This window comes from Pleurodeles waltl, chromosome 5 (genome assembly GCF_031143425.1).
Source record: "Pleurodeles waltl isolate 20211129_DDA chromosome 5, aPleWal1.hap1.20221129, whole genome shotgun sequence".
NCBI classification, from domain to species: Eukaryota; Metazoa; Chordata; class Amphibia; order Caudata; family Salamandridae; genus Pleurodeles; species Pleurodeles waltl.
The window spans coordinates 974,552,226-974,577,580 of NC_090444.1; the positions used below are offsets into that span (position 1 = coordinate 974,552,226).

The 25,355-nt window shown below is 43.4% G+C and overlaps 1 protein-coding gene across 1 annotated transcript in view; it reads right to left on the reverse strand.

The window, feature by feature from the left end:
* Window positions 1–2,191: 2,191 nt before the first annotated feature.
* Window positions 2,192–25,355, reverse strand: part of FUCA2 (alpha-L-fucosidase 2) — a 214,354-nt gene continuing 191,190 nt past the window's right edge. The window contains exons 6-7 of the mRNA XM_069235122.1: window positions 23,405–23,510; window positions 2,192–3,988 (exon numbers count right to left, since the gene is read on the reverse strand). Of these exons, the coding sequence (XP_069091223.1) occupies window positions 3,848–3,988; window positions 23,405–23,510 (247 nt within the window). The 3' untranslated portion in view covers window positions 2,192–3,847. The remainder of the gene's footprint in view (window positions 3,989–23,404; window positions 23,511–25,355) is intronic.

A 25,355-nucleotide genomic window follows, 5' to 3' on the forward strand; every position in this document is an offset into this window, starting at 1 on the left:
CGTGTGTATGATGGGCTGCCAAGGTATGGGTATATTACCGGGAGCGGGGATGCCAAGTGCACCAAGACCCAGGTTACGTAACCATTTGTTGAAAAGAGCGGAACAACTGCATCTGGATTGTGAGGGAGGCTGTAATGTCCAGGTATAGGTCAAGAACAGCATTCATGTCACCCCCCTATGATAGTGGGGCCTATGGGCATCTGGACGTTTATGTCTGTTAGTGTAGTAAGGAATGTTACCAACCCAGTAGGGGAGCGTATATACTAAGAAGGTTAATGGGCTGTCATTCTACCGTTCCCGCTAGGGCGATAAACCTCCTATGGTGATCCAGCCATGTTCGGTGTACCACCATCGGGTAGCCGCGATGGAAGAGTACCGCAACTGCCCTGGCTCTATGTGTGAAGCACGCAATATGAACCCTGTTGAAGCCGTGCCGGGCAAGGAATAGGTAATTAGTCCCCATTAGCTGCATCCCAAGCAATGCTAACAACCAGTCTGTGTCAAGTGCACCAACTGATGAGAAAGGGGACAGCTTATCTCAAGGCCTGGAGGCTTTCAGGAGCAGATGGACAGGCCTTGGACATCTGTCGTAGGATGAGGCAGTTTATCCTCAGAGCATGGGCGGATGGGACAGTCAAATGATATAGTTTAACATAGGGACAGTGGCCTAGTTGGTGTTTGTGACAGAGTCCTGGATTCCATGGAGATAGACCTTGTCCATATGATAATTTCCTTATCAGAAATTGCAAGTTCAGATATGGCATGTGGAAGTATAAATTCCTTTTAGTGTGCATATTATTCAGGTAATGTCGCTATTGGAATTGCTTCACTTGGGGAGCACCCTGTGGTTTGCAGGCTCCTTAGGGGTGTTGATTTTCGTGACCACTGGAAACAGAATACTCCCACCTGCGGGACTTTAATGTGGTCCATAACTTGCTGCTATCTAGTTATCCACTAAGTTGACCATACCACTATGTCTGGTCTCCTAAAAGATTATCAAACGTAAAGGCACTAGACTTGTCGAACAGAGCTTTGCGCCTGGAAGGGGTAACTTTTAATGTTGGTAGGACGACCACGTTTAAAACCTGTATGATATTTTACCTGGCATTTCCGGATGTACCGAAGTTACATGCAGTCAGATTTATAAAGGAGTATGAGAAATGACAGGAGCAGTGACATCCAAAGAGTACCAACAACAACAATCTCCTATTAGGAAACTGTTTGGTACAGTATCAAGGAAAGTACTTTGGATGAGAGTAGAGGCCACTATTAATAATTCAAGGTTTGGTGCCCAATCAGCTAGGAGTACTATGACATCTCAAGCCTTTCTTAGTTAGAAAGCCTGCTGGAAAATGTCAAAGGAGCTGCTGACTGGTTAAATATTTCAACTTCCAAAAGGTTTTACTTTAAGCCAGTAGAAGGCATAACCTTCCGGGTAGTGAACTAGCTTTGAACACAGAATGCAAATCTTCCTAGCCAATGTGAAAAAACATTTGAATTCTATTACGGACACTGAGGTGTGGATTAGCCGATGCCGTAGTAAAGAATTACTGAATACCCTCCCAAGAAATGTTTGAAAAGTACGGTGTATATATATATATGCATTTTTCCTTTTAAAACATTTCTAGGAAGATTATTTCATTGTCTCACTATAATGATATATACTATGAAATTATGGCTTAGACCTGTTAATAAATGTTACATCTGTTTTTTTTTTATTTCATGACAGGACAGAGTAAACACAGGACTAAAGAGTTGGACGAAGTGGAGCTCTCAGAGAAGTCTTCCACAGAGATGACATTAAGAACTTTATCATTCTTTATGTGCGGACTGTGCTGGATTATTTCATCTGTGCACGTCTCCTGTGTATTCTGGTTGGAACCTAAGAAATGTAGTTGTATTTAGTTTATATTTTAGGAAGGTTCTTGAGTAGAAGTATGCATAATACTCACCACATTGCCCTTGATATAATTGAAACTTTCCTTCATGCTAGCTAGGTCATTTTACATTCTCATACAGATCAATCTAGGCGCATAGGTGTTGGAAATTGGTGTACGGGGTTGCTGAGGTTCCCCCAAATAATTATGCTGGAGTTCAGAAGATAAATGAGATATAAAGATGCATTTAAATTTTGTTTTCACCTCATCACATTCACCATGCATTAAAAAAAAAGGTCAAATGTACGACTGTGCCTTCTGACAAACAGCAGTTTATTGTCTTAACATGGAACCTGGTGTTTACATCCTTTCTCTAATTAAAAAGTGAGAGGCTTTTGTAAAGTAAACTGTTACATCTTGCTGTCTTATAGAGGGTGTGCAGGTAAAGGCTGAAAGATGTCAGTTTGTTTCTGAAACACAACAAATATCAACTATCTGTAAATTAACTGTACAAATATTTCAAAATATACAAGTTAGGAAAATACAAATGAAGCCCATTTTTTGTAATTCTCAAGTTCAAGTATGATGTAAACAGCGATCTTAATACAGCAAAATTAATCAAGGCTCTTTACTTGGTAATGCCCAAATTATTAACATTCACTGAAATCCCACACATTATCTATCAGTTCTGTTTATATAGTAATTTCAAAAGTAAAACTGCACACATTTGGTGGCAAATTAAATTGAAGTGTGTTGTTTGTAAATGACAGTGTGCTATCACACCATGCTGTAGTAACATATTTGTGATGGTGTGCTCTAAAATGTACCACTGGCTACATACTACACCATTGCCACTCTCCTGCTGAATGGGCGTGGCTCATTTGCTTCACTTATTCTTTGTGTGACACTTAGATTTTTCACCATCCCTATGACTTCAGTGATGAAACACTGAAAGCAGCACCCACATTCTGAAAATCGTTCCAGAACTACTGTCTAGTTGTGAAAAGGGGACTACCACCCCCAATCAAGTCAACGCCCTAAGTGTAACAAAGTGTGCACGATGAGGACTTGATCTTCCAGCATCTTGACCTTGAGCTGCCTTTTGTTCTTTCCACAGACTGAGGGTCCTCAGTTGCACCAGAATCAGAATTTGTCTCAGCTGCATAGATGGGATCCTTGCAGCATTTTCCTGAAAGCTACTGCCCCTCTTATCCAGAGGACACACTGATGCCTTGGCACTTTACTGCAGAATGGGTGGGAACTACAATTGACACTAACATCCTTGCAGGCATTACTGGAGAAGTGCTGTACTAGGCATGCTTTGCTACCTGAAGTTAACCCTGTGCCTCAAACCTTTTGCTCCTTAATTATGTTTATGCATTAGAAGCAGAGGACATGGCCTTTGTGCTGCACACAGTTACTTTTGCAGTTCTAGTTTCTAAAAAATATTAAACAATACTTGTACATCCAGCCCAACGTTTTTACCTTTACAAAACCAGGTTTTTCTTTCAGGAAACAGAAAAAAAATATGTAGCAGCTTATGTCTTTGGGACATCAGAATTACTGGATATCGATGCACCCTAAGGTCTCTGATCATTTTTGTTTTGATAGCACGGCTACGAGTAAATTAGACTGTAATTTGGGGTACAGTCTAAATGATTAAAGTTCCAGCATTTCAAACTATTGAAGGCATAATGGGTGAACAATACACACAACTGTAAGACAATAAGATACACTCAAAGTTTCCTTAGCAAACATCCCAGCATAAAACTTGATAAAAAGGTTAAAACCAAAATTACTGAATTGCATGTTTTTCTTCTAAAATCATAATATTGCTTCTTTTTTCCAGTTCTCAGCCAGTTCCAAAAAGGAAGTTCATCTAATTAGTGCAGAAATATGTTCCCTCATAACCATACAACATTGATGAAATAAAACATGTTTTAGATTTAAACTGTCTCTTTTTATGCTATTCATTCAACACCAACGAGTTTGAGAGTCCATGCCCATTTGCAAGGCATTTCACTGTAGGTTAGTGGAGGCAAAGAAACAATTATTCCTTGCTTCCCCGTTGACACCCAAGGTAGCGACTTCTCCCATCCAACCAGGTACACCTAAAAGAGCAAAGAAGCAAACAAATGAGGTGGTTGTAACAAGTTAGTAGCCAAACATTTTGGGCCCGATTCACAAAGGTAAATTTAGACCAAAAGTCTAAAGGACATATTTATACTCCGTTTGCACTGAATTAGCGTCATTTTTTTAAAACTCTAATTCGGTTCAAAACTAACTCCATATTTATACTTTGGTGCTAGACCCGTCTAGCACCAAATTTATGGAGTTAAAGTACTTCTTGGAAGTGGAAACCTACCTTGCCTTAATGAGATGCAAGGTAGGCGTTCCCGTGCAAAAAATGATTATGACCTTAACGCCATATTTATACTCCTATGCAAAAATGGGGCACGGGAGGGAGGAGGAGTCAAAAAATGGTGCAAAGCTTGCTTTGCCCTGTTTTTTAACTCCTGGGTCAGGGCAGGCGTTAGGGAACCTGTGGGCCTATTTCCATGGTTGAACACCATGGAATAAGCCCGCAGGTATCCTCCCCAGGGGCACCCCCACCCACACCAGAGGAACTGCGGAGGATGGGGGACCCCATCCCAGGTAAGTACAGATAAGTAAGTATTGCATTTTATTTTTTAAAGTGCCATAGGGGGCCCTGTAATGGGCCCCCGTACATGGCACAGGGTGCAATGGCCATGCCCAGGGGACCCTTGACTCCTGTGCTGGACACTGGGGTGGTGGGCATGACTCCTGCCTTTTCTAAGGCAGGAATCATATGGCATGGTAGGTTTAGCACCATAAAATGATGCTAATCTGGTTAGAGCCATTTTTTTTGCTCTAACCTGCCTAAAGTCATTTTTTGGTGCTAAACCCCCTTCTTCTACACCGCCAGCCCCACCCGACTAAAGTCATTTTTTTTTTTTTACTCTAGCCTACCCTTTGCACCGGCATGCACCATTCCATAAATATGGTGCCCGGCTGGTGCACAGAAATGGTGCAAGCCGGTGCTAAACCTTTTGGTGCAAAACTGCTTTAGTGCAGTTTAGCACCAAAAAGTATAAATAAGGGCCTAAGTTTACACCAAAGGTCTAAGTTTAGACCTAAAGTCTAACTTTACTCACAGTAAAGTTAGACTTTGGTCTAAATTTAGACTTTTGGTCTAAACTTACACCAAAAGTCTAACTTTACTATGAGTAAAGTTAGACTTTTGGTGTAAGTTTAGACTTTTGGTCTAAACTTAGACAAAAAGTCTAAACTTAAACAAAATATCTAACTTTACTATGAGTAAAGTTAGACTTTTGGTGTAAACTTAGACTTTTGGTGTAAACTTAGGGGAATAGTTAGGAAAAATGACACTGCATACAGTGCAGCGCCACTTTTCTTGCACCCTTTACTGGCCCCCCCCACCGCCATCATGTGTGCGCCGTATTTAAAATACGGCGCACCATGGCGCAAGGTAAGGGGCAACAGTGTCATTTTTATGAAGTTATTGATGTACTCTGTAGGAGAAGCGCCAAAATGTTGGCGCTACTCCTGCAGAGTACATATGGGCCTACTGTAAACAATAGTGTGCTCCCTTTTAACGCCTGCTCATAGCAGGCATTAAAAGTGGCGGAAAAAGTAATGCAAGGAAATCTGTTAGATTTCCTTGGGCCATTGTTTTGCCCTCCCCCAACGGGGGAACACCCCCTTTGCATACATCATGCCTGGCGCAGGCATAAATTAGTGCCAAGGGTTACAAGGTGGCGCAATGCATGCATTGTGCCACTCTGTAAATATGGTACGGGGATTTTGGCATTGTTCGGCCACATTAGTGTAAAAAATAATGACGCTAATGTGGCGCAAGGTGGAGCTAGGGGCTCATAAATATGCCCCTTAGACTTTTGGTCTAAGTTTACCTTTGTGAATCAGGCCCATGACATTTAGATTTAATCGTAGTACAAGGCTAAAATGACGAGAGAACATTATCCCACCACATAAACACACTTTTACAAACTACACATATACAGGTTACAATACTTTATCAAAAAGCAACAGAGGAGCACGTTTACTTCATTACATTGACTGATCTGTAACGAAGAAATAGACTGAACCAATGTTTGCCCTGTTGCTTCCAGTTTTAAAACAGAACAATATTCAGGGGAACTAGCATAGTCCCCACTCCTTTTTAGCATTGACAAAGCTAACAGGCTATACTTTCTATAGATGGCAAAGAAAGAAAGAGGCAGGGTGCACAGAAACAAAATACAAATAATTGCATGTGAACACATCTCTGTTTGCATGCATTAGCACATTACAGGCAGAGCCATTGTCTTTGCTAATACGTGATTAACCTTAAATGTATTTCTCCTTAAAATAATAAGATATGATTTTAAATATTACATTTAGTAATATATTTCATGGACAGTGCCAACTAACTTCCTTGCTTCGAAGAGATATAGCGGCCCCTTTAGAAAAACGATATAATAAAAGTCATGAGGACCTGAAAGCTGCTTGCTATCTCAGTTTTTCACCAAAGGATGACTGATCCTTCGAGGTAATTTACTCAGAAATACTGCTACAACTGCATAACCACAGTACCGGCATAAGTGATAATTTAAAAGGTTCCTTGTCTTGCACTGTATGAACCTCAGACAGGATTCCTGTCTGTAAGCCTGAAGCAATGTCTTTACCGTGGGCTGAAGCTGTGAAAGCTACTGGCAAAGAACAGGCTATCCATCTAAAGTCATGTATACAATGAACAGAGGCATATGAAACCACGGCTGCTCTTAAATAATATTTCTGGTCCAGGCTGGAGTGGTTATTCTAATTAAGCAGCGTCTGTGCAACTGGAAGAGACGTGAGACGCCGGGAGTATTCTGTACTCTTTTAAACATGGATGACTATTTCCCCATGATCAGGCTATGACATGACTAACGATTGGTGGCAGTAGGTCTACATTTGTGCACAACAGGCCTGCACCTCACTTTGGGTAGCTTGTTTACTGGCTCTCGCTGTAAACTGTGTAGTCCCATAACTGGGCCTTAAGCTTGCCCCTGGGCATAAGAGGTGTGTGATGTTGTGTGAGGAAACATGAGAGCGCAGTACCATAATGTCTGTGTGTAGCTCTAAGGGGGCATGCTGCTTTTCAGATTTAGGGCAGTCAGAGTTCTGCTGCCCCTTTCCTGCATCTCCCCCATGTAGCTTTCCTTTCTCTCCATCTCCTTCCCCCATTTTCGTACATCAGGCCAAATGTGTGTCTAGTTTTGATTCACATCTCCTTCAATTTGAGTAGGAAATTTTCTGTCTTCACTTTCTCTAGATCAAGCCAGTTCTCGTAGGTCAGGTGGTGGCCACATGTCCAATCAAGAACTATTGGCAGTTAAGTTACTTGCCAACGATACCCAGATTAGGATAAAGCAAGCTGACAAAGGGGGAACAACTGTAATTATGTCCACCACGGATTAAAACTCAGAGTGTCTCTGGAAGCCAGCTGGCGATAGAGACAACCTTATTGGATGAAGATTGGGCTTATCCTACCTCAGTCAGATTCATTATGGAGTGCACTACCCTGGCCTTGACAGAAAAGTTCTTTAAATATGGGGACCAACTGTACCACCAAACCCAGGGTATGTCTATGGGGAGAACCTTCACTCCAAGCCTGGCATTCTTGTACATGGCTAGTTTTGAAAAAGATAACATACTATGTACTACTAACCCATACTCCCGCAGCATTCTACTAAGGTGTAGATGCATTGATGATATCTTGATCTTCTGGCGAGGGGACACAGCAAAGTGTGGCCATTTCTGTGAGTGGATTAACACTCTCAATCCCTATTTGAAGTTCACGAAGAACATCTCAGACAAGGGCCTAATCTTTCTCGACTTGTTGATCACCCTCACTGACGGCAGGTTAACAATCACTACAAATAGAACATCGACTGATAGTAACAGTTTATTACTAGGTGACAGCCACCATCCCAAATCCCGTAGGGGTAACATTCCCTTTGGCCAATATCTACGGCTTCACCGTAACTGCAATACCACAAAAGATTACGAGTTCCTGGCATGATAATTGACACGAAATCCAGAGGCACGCAATTACCTACCTCACTGTGTGAAGTGTCCCGCAAAAGGGCAAGAAACAACAATAGGGCTGCCTTTTTGGAACCCCATATCGGTACACAGGAGGATGTAATGAGATGTGTGACCACATTCACATCTTTTTCAAACAGAATACAAAAAATCAACAAGAAACAGTGGCCCATTCTGCAGACAGGCAACCTGACTTTACCATAATCACATTTTGCCAACAAACGCATGCAGAACATAAAAGACATTATTGTACATACAAGACCACATAAATCATTAGGACCTGAACAATGTCCCCTATGGGCCCTTCCCCTTATTAGAGGCCATTTTCCTTGTCGATCCTGCAATGTCTGCACCTTCACACAACACACAAAAGGGGCCAGACTTGATATGACTAACATCTGGGTCCAGAAGAGACATACCAACTGTAATTCAAAAAACTGCATCTACATGATCACCTGTCCTTTTGATCAAAGGTATAGTGGTATGACCACTAGACCCATCATAGGTCAGAATAATGGAACACCGTAGAAACATCTGTTTCAAAAAAGCTACCAATAAATTAAGCACACACCATATTGATCAGTGCCACTCTCCCAATGACATGTGTTGGACAATTCTGGAAGCCCACCAACATATAGTAAAAATGGCCTGTTTAGAAGGGAGCAAAGCTGAATATTCCACCTTGCCACACATAAATATGGTCTGAATTATGGCATTCTACCGAGTGAGTTAGAAAATTGACTATACTTACCACCACCACCACCACTTGCCCAGACTCTCCACGTGAAGCCCACTCATTTCATGATTACCACCTTTTACTATCATCATTAAGTTACAAAGTAACCTCTCCCTGCCTCCACCTGGGCATAGGTCCCTTGTATTTAGACTGCTGTTAACTTGTCTGCACACTCTATATGCACTCCTCGTATGAGGACTAGAACTGAGTTCCCCTTTGAGTTAGTTTAGGTTACTTATATTAAGTGTTTGAAAAATATTTTTTTGTTAAAAACATTTGGCCTTTTTCATTCTGACAAAATTATTTCCATGAGTCGTGCTCTCGATTCCAAGACTGTGCCAGTAATGAGAACAGGTGCACTATCATTAACCTGGTGTGCATCCTCTTGTTTCCTGTGCATGAGGCAATGCCTCCATCACTCTAATATGTTTGTGGACACATTTGGCCCTAAGAGCAGTACAGGCATTGCTGCATTACTCCTAAGGTGATGCTAGCATTGCTCTATTAAGGTGCCAACATACTTACCTCGTGCGACTCCAGCTGCCGCGTGGCACGCTGCACTCCTCCCCCCTTTAGTTATTATGTCTGAGGATGGTTTTGACATTCTATCCATAACAGGTTCAACATATCTTTGTGTTTTCATGTATGAAGCAAAGCCTCCTCCATTCTAAATATGGCACAGACACTTTCCGCTCTATTAGCAACACAAGCGGTGCCATGCCCTTCCTTAGTATAGTCACCTGACTGTTATCCCTGAGGCAAGGTTTTCACCACTCCAATATGGTGCCGATAAATTCACCCAGTGCAGCCCCCGTAGCAGCGGGGTGTGCTGCCGCTGCCCCTTCACAGCACAGTCACCTGTGGCAGATTAAGCAAGGACATACAAGTACCTAAAGCTCATCCCTTCCCTGTTCCTCTACCTCCAAGGTGGCAGAGATGAGGTAGGTTAGTGACCATAATTTGAGTCACAGTAAGTGTTGACTGTCTCACAGGGGCGTCGCCGGCAGCCAATGAGGCTGCAAGTGTAACGTCGAGCTTCGGGGCGCGATCAGGGCCCGGCCGGCAGTATCTCCGCGCAGAGCGCACTGGAGCATTTGCGACCCGCTGGGACCATCCCCTGTGGACCCCCGGCATCGGGGGCGACCCTGTTCCTGGCGATTCTGCCCTGCAAAAGCATCTTTGGGCGAGTGTAATGGGCGTCCCTGGGAAAACTTTGAGAAACAAGATGGCAGCCACGGCGTTTGCGGCGGCGGCTGGCGAGAAGACAAAGGCACGGAGGCCCGGAGTAGCGGTGGAGTCCGGTAACTGAAAGCAGCAACTCGAGGAGCCAGCCGGGAGGGCTGTTGACCCTGTGCAGGCGCTAGGACTGATGAGGGCAAGGAGGCACGAGCGGAGGTAAGCAGTGGGGCCCCACCAGAGCGCGGGGAGCGGACTGGAGTCCGTCCTCCCAAATAATAAAGAGACTGACCTCTGGGGCCCCCCAAAAGACTTAAAAAGGAGCACTCGCAGCGCGAAGGATACTCGCCATCCCTCCTGCCTAAATTAAAAGAATTCTCCCCCTGGTGTCGCCGAGGGAAGGGGGGGGAAGTCAGGCCCTCCCCTCTGAGGGAGCTTTGAGTAATCGGGGACCCCGGAGCCGTTTCACCCCGGGAGTCCCCATTAGAGACTGGTTCTGTCCACACACCGGGTCACCTCTGAAATTATAAACGGAGTGGGGATGTTGGACCACGGTGCCCGGCCCATATCTCAACATATTAAGGGGCTTGGTTCATTAGCTCAGCGGGTGCAGATGCGGCTCATACTACCTGCTCCTGCATCCCGCCCCCTCCGTGGACAAGCTCAGTTCTCGGCTTCACGACATCTATACCGGTTGGACGCACAAGAGACCGAATCATAGAGCTCCCCCCACGCCCTATATGCCTCCACATACCTGGGACCTATCGGAACTCCACAGACAGTGCCATCTATGGGAGGAGGCAGAGTGAAAAGGCGGGGAGCCCCCCCAGATAACGGATACTCAGGGGTGGATTGGGTGATCCAACCTGACCCCTGCGGTGGCCTGGGAACTCGATTCACCTTCCCTGCGCACAGCAAAGGTTTTAATCATGGGGAAACCCAAAAGGAGTGAAGACCAACCCCAATCGGATTTTGCAAATACGAAACAACCCACAAAGCCCTCCAACCTGGCTGGCTCTGATAACCTGAATTCACAAGAAACAACCTTGGACACGGTCCTATTAGCTATTAAAGAATCCCGGGAAGCACTTGAGAAAAAAATTGACTGTCTATCGTCGGACCTCTCACTACTTCGAGACGACTACCGCAAACTGAAAGAGAGAGTGGAGACGAATGAAAAATCATTATCCACAGTCGACCTTGCACAACAAACAACAACCAAAGAACTATCACATATAACAGCCCGCATTAAGACACTGGAAACTAGAGCAGAAGATGCTGAAAACCGAGCTCGTAGAAATAACCTCAGATTTATAGGAATACCAGAAGATTCAGAAACCTCAACAATTAACTTAGAAACCTTCCTGGAAAACTGGATAAGAAACACAGTGGCCCCTGAAGGCCTCTCAGCTTATTTTGCAATAGAAAGAGCTCATAGGATCCCTAACAGAGCTCCACCTCCAGGAACTAGACCACGCCCAATTATAGCTAAACTGTTACATTACAAAGATAGAGACAATATACTCGCCCAATCACAACAACTAGGTGAAACTTTATTTAATAATCAACGGGTTATGATCTTCCCAGACTTCACGAGAGAAACTCAGGCGCAAAGAGCCTCGTTTCATGGTCACAAGCGCACCCTACGAGAAAATGGGATAAAATATGCAATGCTTTTCCCTGCCAAGCTCAGAATAGAATACGAGGGTAAAACACATTTCTACATTTCACCTCAACAGGTAGGCGAGTGGCTGGAAACCTTGAACCTGTCCACCTCGGCTCTTCCACCCGGACCCCTCCGTGAACCAGGAAAGAAACGTGGTCGCTCTTCTAGGCGGACTACGGGGGCAGCCCTCCCTAAGCACCAATCGCTTCAGGAAATGCGAGATGCCGTGGATGCGGCCTCCGCCCTTAGCCGGGGTCCCTGCCACAAACCTAGGTCCTCTGGTAACCTCTCAGACCCGGACTCCAGCTGCGGGGGGTCATCAATATCCTCACGAGACACTGCCACCAGCATAATAACTCCAGGAACATCGGAAGAAATTATTTGACTGTTCTTTGTTCGGCCCATCCTGACCGTGAGTAATTTTAAGAAAGAATTAACTCCAATGTTGGATCTTGCTCAGCACTAGCTTAAGAACACTGCTGGTGAACCCATGTGTTAAAAGCGGACTCCACATTGAGCTTTCCATGTTGCGGCCGGGCCCCGGGAGAGGCTCTGAGCACGCGCTCTCGACCCCAGCCACGCCACTCACCTATAGGATATTAGAATAGGATTGTTTACAGTTTGGACGGGAAGAGTTTTAGTGACCGGTCCTGGGGAGTGGGAGTTGGGAGTTATGTTTATTCAGTTAGTGTTAGGGGGAATTCGTGCACTGGGGCCTAGAATGGTCAATATCTCTAGTTCTAAACACCTGATAGCTTTTGGTAGCAGCAAACTACTCTTGGATTCGTCCCCTAATAGTAGCCAACAACTAGAAAATCAAGACTATGACTTCAAAATACAAATTAATAACCTGGAATGTCAGGGGGTTAAATAATATTGCCAAGCGATACAGGGTGTGCAGCTACCTTAAACGCAGAGGAGCCCACATTGCTATTCTGCAGGAAACTAATTTGCTAGAACAGGAGGTTAGGGCACTTAGGAAGAGATGAAGAGGCCAAATATTTGCTACTAATTACTCTGTGTTTGCAAGAGGAGTTCTGGTGTGGATACGTCCTGGCGTTCCATTCCAGGCCCTTCACTCAAAACTAGACAAAGAAGGTTGATACGTTGTTATATCAGGAAGGTTGGATGGAAGGGACATAACCATAGGAGGTCTTTATGCCCCGAACCAGGATCAAAAGAAATTCTTTGACACTCTGTCTAGGGAGCTGAGCCTGATCCTAGCGAACCCGAAAATAATAAGTGGGGACTTTAACTGCATAACAGATATCAATATGGACAGATCCCACCCCCCCTCACATACTCAAACACTAAAAACTGCTAAAGCTTTTGAGGAATGGCAACAACACTGGCAAATTAGAGACTGCTGGAAACACCTCAACCCGCCTAATAGAGAATACTCCTTCTATTCAGTAGTACATGACCTACACGTTAGACTAGACACCGTACTAGCCTCCCCAGAGCTACTACCCGTCATAGTCTCTGCTGAATATCTGAGCCGTACCATTTCAGATCACAATCCATTGCTGATTTCATTAGACTGGCATAGGGAAAAACCTGTGATCCCCTCATGGAGATTGTGGGCAGAATCCTTAGAAGACGAGGCCTTTAAACACTTCCTCCACAATAGCATTAAAGACTACTTCAAACTAAATGCAGGAACAACTTCCACTAGAACATTAGAATGGGAAACCTTTAAAATAGTAACCAGAGGCAATTGTATCGGGGAAAGTGTAGGTGTGCAAAGAGCTATAGATTCTGAACTTAAAAAGCTTGAAGACTCCCTAAGAATCACAGAACGCAACCTTCCCTCACACCCTGAGCTGCTCCCTCTTTTGCGGGAAACTAAAACGAAAATAGTTGAAGTAGATTTCAGACTATCTTGCTTCAACTACAAACAGTACTTAAGTAGACAACACGCTGAAGGAGATAAGGCAGGCGCTTTACTGGCGTGGTTAGCCAAACCCTCCAACCAACAAACTATTATACTCAAAATTGAGAGGACCCCAGGTGACAGAGTACTCAGCCAAAAAGAAATTAACACCTGCTTTTATGAATACTACTCCTCCCTTTATGCCCCACCCACTGATTCAATGAATAGCTCTCAGATCACAGAATTGGAGTCACTTGCCCTCCCTAGACTGGGTATAGAAGAGAGTGCAACCCTAGCCGCCCCTATCTCGATAGCTGAAGTTAAAGCTGCAATACAAAGCATGGCAAAGGGCAAAGTACCGGGAGCAGAAGGCCTTCCATCAGAGTTCTATCAATTATATCAAGATACACTAGCAACTAGACTCTGCCCATTATATACAGAAGCGTGGCATAATAATAAATTACCTTAAACCACCAACGAAGCCATAATGGTCCCATTACTGAAATCTGGAAAACCTGCCACAGATGTCCGCTCATACCGTCCTCTTTCTATGTTGAACCTAGATTACAAAATTTTAAGCAGGATATTAGCTAACAGACTCTTACCCTTCATGTCCTCATTGATTCATCAGGATCAGTCGGGCTTCATCCCTCTTCGCAGTACAGCGAAAAATATCAGACGCTTAGTCTCCATTCTTCACTCCGTGCCTAATTCCATACCACACGAAGCAATAATCCCAATAGACATTGAAAAAGCCTTTGATAGTTTAAGGTGGGATTACCTGGAACAAGTAATGTTAAAACTGGACCTGGGAGAGGGCTTCACTCGATGGACGAAATTATTGTACACAAACCCCACAGCGAGAGTTCGTACGGGTGGCACCATTTCCAAGCCCTTCACAGTGGGAAGGGGGACCAGATAGGGCTGCCCACTCTCCCCCCTTCTATTCGCTCTAGCGGTCGAACCCCTTGCATAAACTGCTAAATCCAAAAGATACTATGAGGGCATCCTGATTAATAATTGGACACATCACATAGCCCTCTATGCTGATGACATGCTACTTTTCCTCAAGAACCTGAGTGCCGATCTTCCTGGGCCAATAGAAATGCTTGAAAGTTTCGGTTCTGCCTCGGGACTCCAGATTAATTGGAGGAAATCCTCAGTCTTTCCAGCGTTCAGGGACACCCCGGAGCCATCCGACACCAGGGGTTTGCCCTGGTCCCCAAACACCTTTAAATATCTAGGAGTCAATATCTATCACTCAGTTGAAGATATACTATAAGGGAATATACATGGAACAATTAGGGGAATCAAGGCTAGCATGCAATTCTGGAGCACCCTGCCTCTTACAGTCGCAGGGAGAGTCACCCTGCTTAAAATGATAGTACTGCCCAGACTCCTATATTACTTTTCTACGCTTCCTCTAATAATCCCGAGTTCGGTATTTAAGAACACAAACTCTTTAATTGCAAGCTTTATATGGGGTCCTAACAGAGACAGAATTGCATTGTACACGCTACAAAGACCTACATCGGAGGGAAGACTAGCTGCGCCTAACCTGGAAATTTACTATTGGGCGGGACAGCTTCAATGGCTAGCGAAATTGATTAATAGACCCGCAGTTGAAAAAGATCTACAGATACCTTTAAGCCGTTCGCTAGGAAACATCTTACGTATAGTATTGAACCCCAAGATGCCAAAAGAGCCTCTCCCTTTGGAGTGGGAAGCCGCTAGATATTGCTTGGATCTCTACCTCAAACGCTCGCACACTAAGACCCCATACGCCACTATGATACCTCTAGAGTCTTTGAACTGCCCACCAGGTACGCAAATCACCAAACATATTAATAAATTAGCCCCTTTCAATATTACGAATTTAGGCGACCTGTTCCTTAATGGGAAACTCTGCTCCTTCGCAGAACTGCAGGACAGATTTACCCTCCCACCCGGATTATTTCTCACCTATGGTGCCCTCATTAGAATTATCCAAAAACTATGGAGCGCAGGCATTAACGAACCCCCGATCCACAGGGGTTGCGAACTCCTCTGCTCCACTGGAGACCAAAGGGGAATAATCTTGAGGACATATAAACTCATGCAGAACAGCATCTGCACCCCACTTAACAAACTCATAGCAAAATGGCAAATAGATCTTGATACCCCACTGGAAGATACCCAATGGACCAGAATAGCAGCCCATGTCTATAACGTTTCCAGGAATGCAAGATTTAAACTGATAAACATGTACATTTTCCATAGAGCCTATCTTACCCCCCATATGATAACCAAAATATATAACGAAAATAATTCTCTCTGCCTGCGATGCTCCGAACCAGCGGCAGACCTAATGCACATGATATGGAACTGCTCTCAGATTAGTTCCTACTGGACAGAAGTATTCAGGATAATAGACAGCTCTACTGAAAGGCCTCAAACTCCAAACCCATTAGCAGCAATTTTGGGGGATTTCCCGTGCCCCTCGTCACGCAAAACTTCGAACAAATTCATAGACTTGGCCCTGATATTTGCAAAAAGAGAGATAACCTCACACTGGAAAGATCCAGGGGGCCCAATAGCAAGTAGATGGCAAGGTGCACTAGAAAAGTGGGCGGAAATAGAGAGTGCTGTGTTAGTGAAAGAAGCCCTACAGGGCCAAAGACCCAGGGAGAATGCCACACATTGGGACTTACTGCAGGATAATTTAAAGAAGGTGGACGCCCCTACTACAGAGGAATACAATTCTATCTTGGGCTCGGACTCTGAACAGATTGCTACAGCTGCTCCATGAACACGTTGAAACTTTGACCTACCTCAGGACCACAGAGACTGGCCGCATAAGATCTGTATTAAATGTACTCAGTGCACGTTGGGGGAGGGAGGGATTACACGGTTGGGGAATATATTAATGGGTTGTGATTTATACTATCTTATGTATAAAAGCAATAAAGACATATTTTTAAAAAAAAGTCTCACCTACATTGGAGTAGATACTGATCCCCTTGCAATATAGATACACTGCTTTTGAACCTTTTTTTTACTATTTCTGAATCAGTGACTTGAGCCAGCTGAAAATAGCTTAGCCTCTGTTTCCAAATGAGGGCGCCTATACACTAGCCCTACTGGGGTGGGTTTCACCACATAACGCAATATTTATGTTATTGGGTGTGTTCACTGGTGTGTTAACACATGTGTGTCAATGGTTTTATTTGTTTGTTTATATGTACAGTGAACCTTGCACTGTCGGGGCAGAGTCACTGTGGCATGCTTTTGAAGTACTAAGCATGTCTACACTTTTAGCCACACGAGAGTTTGTGTGATGATCATGTTTATGTTTTAAATGCCCTCATCTTCTTTTGCAGGTCAGTCTCAATACCAATACCAAGTATTATTTGTGCTGCCTTGCGTTAACCCAGATTGTCAAGCTGCATAAGGCCACAGAAGGTGACCTTACTTGACTTGATAGATCTGATTCTAGGTTTTGCATTGCCCTACATCACCTTGCGTGGTGTAATGGTAATGCAAAACATTGATAAATTGCCCCTTGATTTTCTTATTTGTCCATAATGAGGCTCGAGACTCCTCAACCACTTTTTTTCTAGATATTACTTTGATAGTTCTCTTGTTCTCAGCATTAGTTTGTAACTGTTTAGATAGCTTATTTGTGCCAACCATCTATAAAAGATGTAAATGTTTGGAAACTACAAGATTGCATTTGGGCCTCTGGTGGCATTAGAGAGCATTCAAGCAATTGACCTGAATGTAAAATGTAAAAAATATGCAGTGGTTCAAAGAATTCATAATGCTGTTGTGGGGGTTACAGTATTTTGAGCGGGGTATAAAAGTACACCGCATCCAAGCATAATAATTTACCTTTACCACAATAGGTGCTGGCTGAGAGACTCCAGCGATAGCAAAGTAGCAGTAGTGATTTAACTGTGGTATAAATCATAGTATGTAAAGGGAGTGCAGAATGTTACAACAGATTTCTTGCTGAGATTACCAATGAAGGAAAAATAAAAGATACGGGAAAGAAATTGTCGTAGTTTGACTCTTGCTCTAGGCAAGACTGCTGGTTTAAGGATGACAGGAGTTATGTTTGTAGGCGACTATGCCAGTCCTACAACAAGTCGCGACTGTCGTCCCAACCCTCCCGCCTCACAAGCAGCACCTCACCAAACACCCAAACAGTAAAAGATGATTTGTGGCAGCCTTTAAGAATGGACTCAAGATGTGACATCTCAGGGAGTTTTGTGGTTAAACGGAGATTACCCCTTTCTCACATAAACACCATGTCTCAATCAAACACAAGCAATGAAGAAGATGCAGTAAAGTTTCAATAGGTTTTATTTAGCAAAACTGCAATCTGAGGTAAATTGCATGGGCTGCAATGATTAGGATCATGAACAGTGCAAGAAACAGAATGGTAAAGACGAGTCATTAATACAAAGACCCCCACCATCTGGCAATATCATGAAAAGACGTAAAGTGTGTACTATATCTTAATACACTGGCATAATGAGCCTAACCTCTAATCCTAAAAGAGAGCTAGGTGTGATAAACCTAATCTGCCATTGCCATGTCCATAAAAAGAGCCCCCAACCCTTGTTACCTTGGAATGAGGTCGCTAGGTCAGACTCTGTAGGGACAAGAAGACTGGGTCAGCGCCAGGGCGACGTGCAGCATCGATAGCAGTGATGGCATCTGGTTGGAATCCCTCTGACTATCGGTTTAAGTGAGGAGCATTTATGCAGATCTGCTTGGACCCTTGACGTAGGTTTGTTCCCAAACAATAGATATCAAGACATGCTTGGGACAGTAATTTATACAAACAATTCCCTCGAAAGCGTGAAGAGGGAAAGTACCTAATGTGAACACGTACAGTTTGTTTATCTTTGTTGCTTGATATTGACGCCTTAGCATGGTGGCACTGATAATGCAAAACTAAAACATGGGCCTAACTAAAAACAAGGCAGCCATCTTAAAAGATTTAATTAAATAAATGTGCTAAAACAGAGCAAGCTAAGTATGGTAAAAGTCACTAGGTGACAGGAGCACAAGTCTGCAAGCCAAAGGCTAAACTAACTCCTATATCCCATTAAAACAAACTAGGATTCACTACAAAACTTTGGGGAGGGAGGAGAGTGTTTGATTAGTTTTGTCAGTACTGTTCTGGGGGAGCTCTGACTGACAGGATTTTGAGACTGGTGTCCAGGTTGGGTGGTGAGGTTTTGAGTGAGTGGCAGTGGGTTTTATGGAAGGCAGATGCTTTATAGAAGAATAGTGAAACCCCACTCATCTGCAGAGACTCACTGATGTCTTTACTGGCCTCTAAAGGTAGACTTGTGCTGACACCACTCACTAAGACGCTGAGTTTCTCCAGTAATTGCTTTTGGGGAAACTAGGCAGCATAAGCACAGTGCACCATCTTGAGTGACTAAGTGATTCTGTCTGCACTCTGTTACTTTCCCATCCCCTGTGCTGATGCCATATGTGCACCATCAACAATATCAGGAATATACTCCCTTGTTGAACTGCCAGCAAACTACTAGCTTTACTGCTGCAGAGAAGATGAAAAACGAGACTAGAGACAAGTCATCTAGGTTCCCTGCAGTTCTGAGTTTACTCACTACTATGTCCAGCCCTATTTATGCAAGGAAATGGTGATGTCATCGTAGTGTGCACTGAATGCAAATTCCAGAGCCGTAAGGAGCTTAGGACTCAGACTACCTTCTAATGTGCTCCGACACTGCCATCTCCTGCCACCACCAATTTTAGGCCCAGAGCTGGGTGTATAGATGTGATGATCTGTGACCCACACCTACCTCCTCATGCAGGACTTGTCCTGAGGTGCAATACTCCAAAGTTTCAGAATATACAAGCCTTCAGAAGCAGGACAAACTGGCTCTACACGAAGAGTGTGGGGGCCACCAGGGGACAGACGTAATATCTATACTGGATGTGCTAAGAGACACACATGAATTCTGTCAAGAAAACCTAAATATTCCATCACGCCATAGGGCTCTCAGAAGACTTGCAAATGGCTGCAAACATTTTGAACTCATAGTGTATAAGTTTCTCATGGGCCAAAACAACTTTGCTAGCCAACTGAGATACACAGTTGGTGCCACGTTAATCTTGTAGCCAGAGTTTTAGAATTTTGCAGACTGTTGTTTTTCTTGAAAGGCAACAATGCAGAGAACCATTTTAGGCGAATACTTGTGTATAAGAATTTAGGGCCTTTTTTAGGGATTGGTGGGCGGTCCACTAAGGTGGGGAGATCATAACCTCTGCCACCATGTTCGATGACTGCCTCCCTTTTTTAGAGATCTCTGCCAGACTGGTGGAGATATCTGTGCCTTCCAAGGAACTATTACCACAGCAGAAAAGGAATGTCATTTTTACTCAGGCTAAGGACCTGAATTAGATTTTGGTGGGGATAATACTCCTTCACAAACGTAATGGATACCCCGTCACCTTCTTACAATATCCATAGGATGTCATGGGATACTAATAAGGCGGACAGGATATCCGTCACGTTTGTGCTGGAGGAAAAGATGGTACCTAGCACAGTTGCTCTGTGCCATCCTTCTCCTTATTTCATCATTCTCCGATGTTTATTTGTTTTTATTGGTAGCACATCTGGAAAGAACACCTGCTGAATTTCCCGGGTGAGTCCAGCTCATCAGTTTTAACTGGCACCCCTTACTCCTCCCCTTCACCCAAGTGTGAGAGTGTATGAGTGTAGCATGGATGAAGGTGACATCCCAGTCTGGATGTCCCATTCTAATTATGCCCTAAGATGTGGAAATGCCATGATACAAAGCATTGTGCTGTGTTTGCTGTCTTTCCTGGCCCTCTGCATGTCCTTGAACAGCACAACTCTATCTCACTATCTCTCTTCCCAAACCTCTGTGTCCAAATTCTTGTGTGCCTTGTTTTGAAAAGGAAGCAACACGTTCTGCTTACTTCACTGGTTTAGATCACTAGGATAAGCCAATGTGTAACCTGAAAGGAAGTATGACTTGTAGAAAGACTGTACCAAATGGCAATCCAAAAACCATTCTAGAACCTCAATACTTTTAGTAAATGCCTTGCCCACCACCTCTGGTCTACTTTGGCAGAAGAGATCTGCGGATAAACAAAAAGAGCTTCACCTGCTGTCGGGCTTTATGAGTTGAACCTGGACTGAAAAGCCTATGGGGTGTTCGTTTGTAGGAGACAGTCAGGGTTTCCGTACTATTGATAATGCAGTATAGGTCCGTGGAGAGTCTTCCAACAACAAGCCACAATACAGTTCAGATTGTTATCGCCTTATTTCACTTACTTGTATCTGATAGTTTCAACATGGGGGTACAGAGTCTCGACCTGTAGACCCCATACCTTGGCTCCAATGGATCCCATTAAATTTACCAGATTAAAGAGGTTTACGCTGGATCAGCAAAGCTATTTTCTGGATAAAGCTCTGCAAGCCTCTCTATCAGCATGCAAGAGGACACCACGGCGTGCATTTTCCCAAAGGATGGGTAAAGGAGGAACCATTTTCTAAAAAGGACAGGGGCTAAGGAGAGGTAACATAAAAAAGGGGGCGAGGCCAAGCATGGTCAACCTATCATAATGCTCCCCGGAAAGAGGCAAAGTTTATCTGAGTCTCAAAACTAATCCCATTGGAAGGATCAGGAATGGGTGGGCTTACAGCATCTGGAGCTATATAAAGATGATAGGCCCACAGACGTTTATGTTAGCAATCACTTGGCAATGGAAATTGGAGCAAGAGCCTATTTCTCTTTTCACAGGCAAGTAAAGGTTATACCAAAGGGAAGTGGGCTCCAGAAAAGACAAGGTGGCTGTGAGACAATCTGGAACCATGGAGAGTGACACCCTATTTATCTTTTCACTTCACCAATTGCAGGGCCTTGATCATACCCTTTAAGAGACACCAAAAGATACTTCTGTGAGGAAGAGAATGACTCTTTCTAACCCAGGCAACCCTCAGGGATACATTTACTGAAAGCAACTTGTATATTGCCTGGAAAACTGTTTAAAAGAGACTCTATACTCCCATAATTCAAGTTAGAAAGATTCATGTTAATTTTTGCTTCCTTAGGTAATGGTAACTCCTTACTGGATTTCCCCAAAAAGTAATGACTTACTGTGCCCCCCAACTGCCACTATGAGGATATAAGCTGGCTGCCTGGACCACAGAAAGTGTACACTTTTAGGTTTTGTATCCAGAGGCAAGAAGATTGGCCGTTCCCACGTTCCAGGTTTGGATCACAGCTGGATCACTGTAGAGAAGTCTATACTGTAAAGGAGTGGAGGACAGAAGGAAGCAGACTGCTCTGTGTTGAAAACGTTCCTTACAAGTTAGAGAACCAATGCACACCTGCTTGTGTGTCTAACATGTAGCTCACTGCTTAAAGCATGGAGTGCTGCCAAGATCAGAGAGGCATGTTGCTGCTCATCCTGACACAAGACAGCATTGATCATCAACTGTCGCAAGGAGCGAAAGAGAAGTGCTAGAGATACGATCACGTTGAACTGATCTGCAGCACAGTTTGACCATGCTGCTTTATTGTGCCAACAACAACATGGACTAGCCCATACTGTCCCCTGTAACGCCAGCTTTGAATTGATCCACTATAATTTCCCACACAGGACCTACCTAACCCCTAGAGACTTCCACAGAATGAACTCCTGCCAACCGGACAGCTGTCGTCCTAGATGCAGAGAAATTAGTGCAGACTTTTTACATTTGGCCTGGCAATTTTGGGAGGTGCCTTGGTATTGGGAATGGGTGGTAGTGGACTTCAAGAGGACTGTGAGCATCAACCTGGAACTTATGCCACAAAGTTGCCTCCTGGGGAACATACCCCATCCGAGTGGGAGGAAGTTGGCACATAAATTTCTGCAACTGGCATTGGTTCTGGCCAAAAGCTGGGTCACTGTCACATGGATGGGACAAAGAGCACCGGATTTTGATCACTGGCATAGTGATATCAGGAATGGGCATTAGCTGAAGAATCATATATGAAGCTCAGTAGGTGAGATGAAAACATGGCAGAGGACCTCGCAGTCTGGAGTGACCTCTGTGACAAACTCCTTCACCCGGAGGCCTTTGCAGACTCCTTTGATAGCAAAAATATGATTGATGGTGGGGATGATGGAACAAGAAGTCTCATCTTAGGGGTCTCAATGGGTTTTGCATGCCAAAATGTAAGGGGTGCTTGACGTCTGGCTGAGTTGTCAGAGCTGATTTAATTGGTTATTCCATGTTAATGTACTCTCCCTAATTTACCTGAAAAGTTATGTCTTATATTTCAACTACTGCTGTATGTTAGTTTATTCAAAAACTGGAAAATAAAGTTGAAAAAAAAAAAAACTACAACACAGGACTTCAACAAAAGACCAGTGAGGTGCCATGAAAACTCGTAGCTGAATGCAAACTTCAGATTGGAGAGGGGAAGTGGGGAAGTGGGATTAATAATGTGGAAGCAGTGCAGGGTGAGGTGCCAACAAAACAGTATATGGTAGAGGATTCACCTCTGGACAGCACTGAGGCACTCTAACGCGCATTAAATGCTAACAGATGATCACAGTCTGAGGTAGAGGTGGGTATCACTGCTGTATTTTTGTAGTAAAAGAGGCATCATGCAGGTCCTCATATGTGTTGAATACAGGATAGACCTATCTAGCCCCCTAAACAACATGGGAATTGGGTGAGACTTAGCACTTTCCATATTGCATATGGACTGAAAGATGTGCTGTGAATCAATATGAAGAATTTCCCAATATCTCTATGTGACATACTAAGATGGACAAGAAGGTCGCATAATCCACTGTGTTGAAGACATTTGACCTTTGTCAAGAAAGTAAGAGTACATTCTAAACATATTTTTCAAGATCCACAATAAAAAATAAATGTTGTGGAACATGAATAGTTGACTTACTTCTGTCTGTCCAACAAAAGCGCTAGGCTCTCCAAGTATTATAGTTCCTGATTGCGGCCAATTGAAGAAGATTGCATAAACCATTTCTTTAGAACTAATGGTGTACCTAGAAACATACAAAGAAGCAAAGTTTCAACAATATATTGACAAACAATAAGGTAAAATCACTTATCTTTAATGCTACTTCTCTGCTGTGGGTATTTCATCTGAATCCATAAATAGTAGAATACCTCCCCACACATGTGGGATCCTCAGAACACTTTTTAAACAACTTTAAAAAAAACTATTTTCAATTAAATATAAGTCTTTTTCTTAAGCTTTCTTTTTTGTTTTTGAAAAGTACATCAAAATAGTCCAATCTGAATGAAAATTAGACAAGGTTGAAAACACGACTGTTTTGAATGTGTTTTTAAAACTAAAACCTACAGCAGCCTCTAATATGCAAACGTACAATATCTTTGACGAAAAGTGGGCTTTTCTGTGGTAATAACATCTACCAGGGCAGTGACTAAGCTTCAAGCTATGTGTTCAGGTAAGTCCTATTTTTTTTTTTTTTTTTGCATCAATGACTCCTTAAGAATGTACTTTTCTTGACTAAACGAATCCATTTCTATGATAATCAGACCATTTCACTCCCAAATTTCCTTTGGACAATTCCTCCATGATAAGACAGGGCTTACATACGCCATATTTGATATGGGCATTGAAATAGTGGTTGAGATCAAAATAAGGGTAACAGCAGGGTCAATCAATTATGGAGCTGTTTGCATTAGCCTGGTTTACTCCAGGAAAACCATAGCTAGAAGGGTGGTCTTGTGTATCATTACATGTTACCAGAAACCTAACAAGTCTTTCCATGACAAACCTAAGGCACATTGCACTTAAAGGAAAGCTGCTACTGCTGTACTGACAAACATACTTATCCCAGATATGCTTGAGCAGTAACCTTGAGCTCAGCTTACACATTTGCTAAATTCTATTGTATCGGCTCTGACACCAGAACGGATACCCTAGTGAATCAGGCTTTGCTGCATAATTTAATCATGTGGCGATTTTTTTCTTTTCACCCATGTCTCTGGTCTCTCTCTTGGAGCGAGTGTTATTTAGCTTGCTACTCTAAATTACTGTTTATGTCATCAAAGAGAAAGCCATGATAGAGAAGGAAACATTACTTACCTATAGTTCTCAGTCTCTTTCATGGGCATTTTCTCAGCATCCATGAACCATCTTTCTGCATTCCTGACTCCTGAAGCATTGGCAGAAGTCCTGTAAGAGTAGTACTACCGCAGAACAACCTTCTACTCTAACCCTGCACTGCATGATGGGAATGCCGGCCAGCCTCTAGAATTTGTAAAGGTACTGTTATTTTTCACAGTAAGCATGGAGACGTTCCCTATAGGATTTGCTTTCAAAAGGGGTTATAAACAGTGGTGTTTTCAGCAAAATATAAATCTCATTAAATTTGGTTAACTGAATGTACTTTCAAAACACAAAAATGAATAAAATGTAGCCTATTTTTGTATGTTCCTATAATTGACATTGTTTTTCCAAATAAAACAACCCACTCAGCCGAGCTGTGGTATTCTACAGTTTATGGATATCAGATAGAATCCCGTTACAAATAAATTAAGTGCTTTGGCAACTATTCACCATACCAAATACCCCTAACATGATGCTGAGAAATCTTTTACTAGCATTGCCTTAGTCATGGCAATTTAACTCCTTTAGGGAAGCAAGTCCGTGGAAAAAAATAAACATTTTACTCAATGTTAGTAACTCTAGTATGTTTGCCCAGTGGATAACATTACAAACATGCTGGTGTACTGGAGCAAACGAGGGGATGAACAAGGCTTTGCACACCCCAGACAGTCTTTTGCAGGCGTGGCTCCTCCGTATGGGTGGATGAGTATTGCCCCCCTAGCAGCAACAGCTGCAAATCCTTTTACATGGA